The sequence below is a fragment of the Rhododendron vialii genome, chromosome 2a (assembly GCF_030253575.1).
Source record: "Rhododendron vialii isolate Sample 1 chromosome 2a, ASM3025357v1".
Taxonomy (NCBI): Eukaryota; Viridiplantae; Streptophyta; class Magnoliopsida; order Ericales; family Ericaceae; genus Rhododendron; species Rhododendron vialii.
The window spans coordinates 266528-274834 of record NC_080558.1 but is presented as its reverse complement, the minus strand read 5'-3'; the positions used below and the strand labels follow the sequence as shown (position 1 = coordinate 274834).

The following is an 8307-nucleotide window of genomic DNA, read 5'->3' as shown; positions in this document are numbered from 1 at the left end:
CAAATTTAATAACAATACTAAAAAAATATCATACATTGTAATAAGCAAAATTACAAGTCTCTTAACAAACAACCAAATTTCACACATTCCATAACAAAAACTTAACAACTTTTATCAATAACCAAACTCAAAATTCAATAACTCAAAAACACCCCACATTGAATCGTCTCATCGAGCGAATAATTTGGTGTGGTTGGGTGCGTGATTGGAACTCATTTGCGATTGGATAAATATGCATTGTGTATTATGGGGTTTTTTTTTTGTTAAGGATAAAATAACCAATATGGAGGTAGAAGTTGTTAAGTTTAATTATGGACTAAATGAATAATCAAATATTGACGTGACACATTTTGATTATTACTATTTCAGATGCTCTAAGATGTTAATCTAACTATTCTAATTAATTAAATTTTTTTTTTTTATAAAAAGGAGCCCCATAATCAGAGTGCAAGTATCCAATTTCACATGTAGATAAAGGAAAAAAAAAAAATAGAAAATTCCACATGGCTTTGCACCTCAAACAGAACGGTTGGTATACCAGGTCCTTGTTAATAGCCTTGAACTGAACTGAACTGAACCTAACCTCTAAAAGGAAGGAGTGCGTCCATTATTCCTCGCAACCTGCCGTCCTATCCTCTTATTAATGACAACCATGCAATTCCATAGAGTCATAAATTTAAGAAACATTAAAATAAAAAGTGTTTTGCTAAATTTATTTTTGTTTATGTCAAAACTGTAATGCATAAAAATTTTGTACATTGGCATTATCGCTTCCCTAGAATAAATTGACTAGTTCACTTTTTGGAATCCAATAAAATAAATTGACAAGGTCCGGAAGCCGAATGAACATTTACTACTCCCTCCATCTCCTTTTTAAAGTCCAGAATTCTATTTTGAACTGTTCCTCAATAAATGTCCATTTCGTAAAGTTAGTGGATAAAAGTTGATACATTTTTTATTTTGCACCTAAAAGTAGATTCCATTTTGAAAAGCTAGTGAATAAAAGTGTAATGATGATGTCTCCATATAAAGTAAATAGGAAAAGTGGAGGTAAAAACTGATGTGAAAGGTGTAATGATGATGTTTTCTTAATAAGTTAGAGTTACGAAGCGGGACATTTAAAAATGGACGGAGAAAGTATTATTATTCAAAGAAGTTAAAATAAGATGTAGTAATTTTAGATTAAACACAATTTTAAAATATGAGAGGGTGAAAATACCAACTTGAGAAATACTACTAGGGCACATCCCTCTGACCAACTCGGGGGTGTTTGAGAGCCTATTTTTTGGCTTTTCATTTTTAACTTTTTGATTTTTTGCCTTTTTAAATTGTGGTCAGAATGTATTTTGATTTTTTAATAGAGTGTTTGGATGATATGTGCAGAATACATTTTGTAATAGGAATAGTGTTTGGGAGATATGTGATGAAAATAAATTATGAGTTGATTTTTTACTATGTTGCCCTTGATTAGTTATTGTGGAATAATATGTGTAAATAATGGTTTAAAATTCTTGTTAGCAACTGGTTTTCCTAGCAGAAACAGAGAGCATATCCCCATCTTCCATTTCACCTCCCTACCACTTCCTGAAAACCATAATTTCATATCTCCCCCTTCTTTTTACCCAAATGGGATTCTTTCCGATAACTTCGAAATGAACCCTACCTTTGTTAATGGGTTCGAATGAGACGTGAAGAAATAGTCCAGTCCTTCGAATCAAACCCTGTCCCCTTCCCAGATCTGTTTTCATTCCCTTCTTCAAATGGGTTTTGCAACCATTTTCCTCCATGATTTCCATTGACCTGGACTTTGGGTTTTGGGGGATTATCGACGAATGGAGAGGGTACGAGGGTCTTTTGGCGCGGCTGGAAAACGAGAATGGGAAAATGAAAATGGGAAAAACTCCTCTTCTCCTATGTTTTGTTGTTAAAATTTGGTGTTAAAATCAGACGACTCATTGTTATGGAATGAGTTCTGCCTTTTGCAGCCAAACAGCAAAAACAGGAAAAGGGGAAAATAAGAATGGAAAAATGAGCCTGCCAAACAGGCCACCAGTCCATTTCCGTTGCTTGTCGGTGGAGGAACTGTGCTACCTACACAGCAATATGTGCACAAATTGTGCACAGATTTCATTGTGGGGTCTACCACGGGTTCCACACAAATCATTCGAGCCGTTCATTAAATGTAAAACATTTTTTTAAGGGTCTCCTGTAAAAAATAAGCTCAATCCAATACCTATAGGTACTTCATCCAACCATCTAACTTTTCATTCAGATTTTTGGATAATGAAAAGTTATATGATTGGATTGAGCACCTATAGGTATCGGATAGAGATTATTTTTTACTGGGACCCTTTAAAAAATATTTTACATTTAATGAACGGCTCGGATGATTTGTATGAGACCTATGGTGAATCTCATAACGAAATCTGTGCACAATCTGTGCACAAATTGTATGTGTGGGTAGACTTTCTGTCGGAGGAGTATCCTTTGTCACTAGTTCTTGTTTTTTGTGAACCCCATCATCCTTGTCACCAGTTTACTTTACTTTAACCAGTTTTAAAATTGTACTACTCCAGTACTGTACTCACTGTAATTTAGTGAAGCTATTGCCAAGCTACCTTTAGCTGCTTCCACGTAATCGTACAACTATTCAATTCACAGAGTCAACGACTCGACTGCTATTGAGCCTGTGAGTGTGAGCTTACCATGCCTGCCCGAAGTAACAATTGGTCGGACAATTGTATTATATTATAGAAAGAATACACCTGTAAAACGAATCTCCTTACTGTTGACGAGGGCCCGAAAACCCACACACACCGACACTCTCTCTCTCTCTCGTTTGATTCCAGGGCGATCTTAATAATAACTACTACTGCTATACTAGTATCTCTCTCTCTCTCTCTCTATCGGAATCGGATCTAGGGCTCCTTCCTGCTTCTCATTCTAGTAATTAATTGCTAATGCTATGTGAGCTTTTTCATTATGATAACCATCACTGGTGGTGGTGTGTGATTTGGGCATTTCTCGCTCTACTTCGTAAGTTTAATGTGAATTCCGCGCTTACTTTAATTCTTTTACGAATATTTTTTATGTGTCGTAATTAACTGTCATTCGATGCCTTGACTTTTTTCCTTGCTTTCATCTCAACTTAATTCATAAACTGTTCAGCTCAAATTGTCACCTCAAGCTATTGTTTTTGTCCCTTTTTTCCCCCCTGTTACTGATCCGTTTAATAGTAACTCATTATTGGTTTTGTTCAAAGATTGTTCCTTTGCGAATCATCGTCGAGTAATTTGGAGGGGACTCTTTGGACGGGACTTTTCATCCAAGTTGGTATCACGTTATTGAAGAAGAGTGATTTTTAGTTGTGAGCAAGGTTCAGTTTTTGGCTTGAGGTTAAGGTGACCTCTTTAGGAAGCTTTGAAGTTATTGGGTTGACCTTACTTTTTGGTATGTAGGCAGCGAATAATTGTGTTGTGAGGTGAATAACAACTGGAAATTGTTGTCGGTGTTATGGATCACATGCCTCCAAGAGAGAAAGATTTTGTTGTCGATCTTGAGAGTGGTGGGACTACGTATGCAGAAGTGGGAAGTACAGACCCTGGTTTGGGTGCCAAGGTATCAAAGACTTTCGGGAAGATCTGCACTGGGTTTGGGAGTGTTGTTGATGGGTCGTTCACAAGTGAAAAGGGGATTTCTGTGGAGAATTTGAAATCATTAATCGATAAGAATGTTGAGGTCGACAGGGCCATGGATCCTGTGGAAACTACACCAGAGAAGGAGAGACGTAAATCAACAAGCGGTAAGAAAAAGCCTCCCAGGCCTCCTCGACCTCCCAAATCACTGTCTTTGGATGCTTTTGACCAGAAGCTAATCAAGGAGATCTCAGAAATAGCTAGGGTCAAACGTGCAAGGATCGAGCGAATGAAGGGATTGAAGAAGATGAAAGGTGCAAAGGAATCTACATCGACTGGCAATTTACTGGCCGCAATATTTGCCGTTCTCTTCTGTCTGGTTATAATCTTCCAAGGTAGTACTTCGCTTGGACTTTGTTTTCAACTTAATTTTCTATCATTATCTCTTCCCTTGTTGTGTAACTTGTGTTGGTAGGGATTGTTTACATTGTCCACTTGGTCTTTCCTCTTTTCTCGGGCATGAAATTCGGTTTCCTTATGTTTTCCTTAATCTCTATGATAGTTGGTGAGATCATTCAGTATCTCGGATATTAATCTTCATATGTAGGGCTTTCTACTCCAGTGTCTCTCTTTTTGTTGTTGAGCACCCAAATGTGGAATGCTGTTTAATTTGTTTTCCATGCTTTTTGTTTATGTACTCAGAGTCTCAAACCTTTTTTTGATGGAATTTTTCAAGACATCCTTCGTATGACTGATTGATGTTTGGATCATTCTGAATGATGGAATTGCGATTCCTATATCACAATTGTAAACTCATCCATTTGTTATTTGTCAAATTAGCCATCTTTTAGTTACTTGTAGAAAGCCAAGTGCTTTTGAACTACATTTGAACCCGGTATTAGGTTTAGATGTTGGCATGTTTAGTATAACTGACTTTTACATTTTTCTTTGATATCTACTAAAATCTATGGTGGAGATTGTGCCAAGGGGCAACAGCCTTGTACAGGAGGAGAAAGAAGAAAGAAAAAGAAGGGGGAAAACAAACAAGAGTCAAGAAAGGAAAAGAAACACCGCATCTCCACTCCACTCATTTTACCGCGTCTTTCAGATGATCTCTTTTGGGGGAAATATGACAAACTCATTAAAAGCCTTCTAGTTTCTCCAACCCACTCCGACGGTTCTTCCTCCTCAATTAGAAATGTTGTAGGTTTCCACTTGCTCTGTGCATCATCCCTCTTCCACTCATTATTGCCGCTCTTCATCCATAAACAATGAAACTTAACCACCCAGCTTCAAACAAACCTTTTTTTGTAGGCGACTTATTTTTAATAAAAATATGGCTTCTTGGTCGCTAAGTCACTTGGACTTATAAGAGCTCATTTATAATCAAACGCCTGAGAAAATTTTTGGCCTTCCATGTGCCAATGCAAGTCGATGTTCCATGTGTCTCCTATGGGCCAGCCTAAAAGCCACCACGTGCCTTTGTTGACCCTAACCCTTTCAGGATTTGAAAACATGAATAGGATTACCCTTTTAGCCGAGCTGCGCATAAGCTAGCCCGTGCGTGGTATCAAAAGATAAAATAGATCACTCTGGCTCATCACTTTCCCTTTTGTGGATGTCCAGTCACCAGATTGAATCATTATCTTTTAGCTGAATCCTAGATATTTTCTTCAAGTATGATTTATGTTCATAGCTCTAATAAACTAGCATGGTGGGAGAGAGGAGAGGCTGAAGGGAAAAACTTTTGATAAAAGTACATCTCATTATTCAGTTTTACATTAAATTATTGTATGGTTTGAGATATGGATGCGTTATGGGAGATGTTCGGTCAGTACAAACAGTATTGATGTACTTCTGTCACATCAATGATTCAGTTATTTGTTACTTACCACTTTCATGGTCTCGAAAAATGCTCATGTTGTTATGCTACATCTCTGTAGGAATGTGCCCTGGAAGAAGTTCATCAATTACTTTTGAGGGTTCCCCAGAGTCGGCCCGAGCAACTCCCTTTGGGTTCATCTCTCTTCACTTCCGCAAGAATACACCCACCGTTTCTAGTTCCCGCTCTTCCAGGCATGTGACATCTCTCTTGCTCTCACACACATGCACGTGGAAGCTCGACTATTGAACAGTCAACTCAAGCCCATTTACTCAAAATTTATCTTGTTCTTCTTTTTTCCTGTGGGTAAAAATTTATTCATTGAGACAAAAACCAGGCCAGAGGCCAACACCACCGACACCTAAACAAACTAGGACACCCCTCTCCCACACAGGGGCACAGCAAGGGGAACAATAAAGCAATACCCAACTCCAAGAACCAAAAAATCAGGTTTACAGTTGCGAACAAAGGCAAACAAGCTAGCTCAACAAAACCTAACCTACACAGACCAAAGAGAGAGAGACTAAGGCTTAAAATTTCTGAAAGACGAGTTCCCGTAACTTCACTAGAGTCTGATCTTTGCTGTATCTTCCAAGAGTCTCCAAGAGCTCAGTTTAGACTTGAAATCCTAAACAACTATCTTGGCAGTAGTTGCAGGGGTAGCTGCTTTGTGTTGCAAAATCCGTACATTCCTTTCTTTCCCCAAGCTGCATATGGCAGCAGTTAAGGACAACTTATATAAAGTACTCCTTAAGCCAAAGCCTCTCCTTTGAAGACCAGCCCAAGAGACTTCTAGAAATCTGGTTCTTTTGCAGAAGAGTATGCCACACTTCAGCAGAGTAGGCACGGTCAAAAAACTAAAGGACGTGGGTCTCCTCCCAGATCCACACAACACCCACTGATTAGAATATATAACTTTCCACTTAAGCAATCTGTCTCTAGTACTCATTCTTTCCCAAACAGCCAGCCAGGTGATGAAGCTCCATCAAGGAACATTCTTGCTAAACCAAACCCAGTCATGCTACGACTCTTCCAATTTCCTGTTTGGCTGTTTCTAATGGCCTCCCGAGCAGAGTGTACATATGAGAAGTTTGATCACTATATTAATCTGAAGTGTATAGCAGCTGTTAATAAATGTGACTTTTCTTGAATAACTTGGAGATTTTGAAGTTTTCGATCTTAAATTTCTCAGATGGCAACCTGATTCAGACTTTTGGAACCGCCACTAGTTGACAGCTTCTTATATCTTACTATTTTGCTTCTGAAAATAACTCATCATCCATTTGAACTGTTCTTTGCAGTTTAGTGCAGCAGGTTTCTGATTCAGTTACCGGAGGTAAGGTGAGAAGAGCTGCAAAATTTAAACAACAATTACGTGGGAACTGAATAGCCAGTGGAGAATGGTATTTGAAGAATTGCCAACCTAGCCCAACCATTATTGATCTGCAGTATTTTATGTGCCGGTTGGCTGCCTCCCAAACATATATACCGCAAGGGTAATCAATATTATGAACTGAGGTAAATTACCACATGTGCTCTTTAGGGTATCTTTTTGAAGGATTCAAGTTCTTTCCTTGGTAAACTAGACTGGCCAAACTATGTTTGGTTTCTATTTCCAATGAAAGTGGTGTACAGATGTTTTCTGAGGGATTGGTTTGAGAAATTTGAGAGAATAACCGGGTTCTACTTGATTATGTTGTATGATATTTTTTATGGTCAAATGGAAATTCAATTAGCACTTTTTGTGGAGGAGATGAGCCCGTACACACGTATAGGGAGATAGTTGCTAATACTTGTAAAGATATATTTTATATGGTAGGGGTGAGCGACGATTGCCGCCTCATGCAACCACAGCAACCCCTAAGAGCATCCATACAAGTATCATAAATTTTGGACCATATTATGCCTCAAAAGTTACTTGTCTACTTTGCCTAGGCAACTTTTTTTTAATCAATCACGCAAGTGTCTGGGGCCAGTTGGCTAGGCAACTTTTTAAAACCACACTGCACCAAACATTGCATTTTATCTCTACTTCATTGGAATGTTTTTCTTTTTTCTTTTTCTGTTCTATTTAAATATCCTTCTCGTTACTTTTAACCCCAAATCCCACAGCTCATCTCCGTAAAGTAGGACGTAGCTTTCCAAACTCTCTTATTGCCCCGAATCAACTCCGGCCGTGATTTTGTTTATTCTTTGGTGAAATTAGGAGGGGAACTGGTTTGACTAGCTCTTTTTAGTGAAACACCAATGGAAAGGAGGGTTTAGATCGGCAACCTGACGGTGGGTTTGATTCAAGAGCGTCTCATTGTCAAACCTCATTCGTTGAATATGATGAGCAAGAGTATTGATAAAGCCCTTTTGAGAATGTCTTCCCTAGAAAATATGTATCGTTAAGACCTAATTCGAGAACATATTTTCACACCAAGAAAATATGTTCATGAATTTGAGAATTCATGAACATGTATTTCTATCCGGCAATGGGAGTTTTAGACTTCGAGTCACGTTAACAATATTCGCCCCCACTAATTGGTGTGAGCCAAACAAAGGACAGACATAATATCGAGCCTAAAAGAACTAATAGAACTAAAAACTGTTAATTCTGTTTTTTGCAGAATAACAATATAGAAAGCAACAAATTAGAGAGAGGGAGAGTTTCTAGAATCATGTTGTGTCGAATAACTTAACAATGGCTTATTTATAGACTAATAGGCACCTTACGTGAAAGGTTGTGTCTTTAGTAAACACACATTAAGAATAGGAAGGGTCATGCATTTTGAAGACAATTAATTA

General features: G+C 38.1%; 1 protein-coding gene across 2 annotated transcripts; it reads left to right on the top strand.

Moving 5' to 3' along the window:
• Positions 1-2776: 2776 nt before the first annotated feature.
• On the top strand, positions 2777-7269 carry LOC131316119 (uncharacterized). Of its 2 annotated transcripts, none has more exons than XM_058345398.1 (4): positions 2777-3036; positions 3459-4030; positions 5579-5711; positions 6819-7269. In XM_058345398.1, exons 2-4 carry the CDS (start codon positions 3514-3516, stop codon positions 6901-6903), a joined length of 735 nt encoding a protein of 244 aa, XP_058201381.1. In that variant the 5' UTR covers positions 2777-3036; positions 3459-3513; the 3' UTR covers positions 6904-7269. The 2 variants fall into 2 exon arrangements, with proteins under 2 accessions (XP_058201381.1, XP_058201382.1); XM_058345399.1 differs by having other exon boundaries at positions 3263-4030.
• Positions 7270-8307: the final 1038 nt, after the last annotated feature.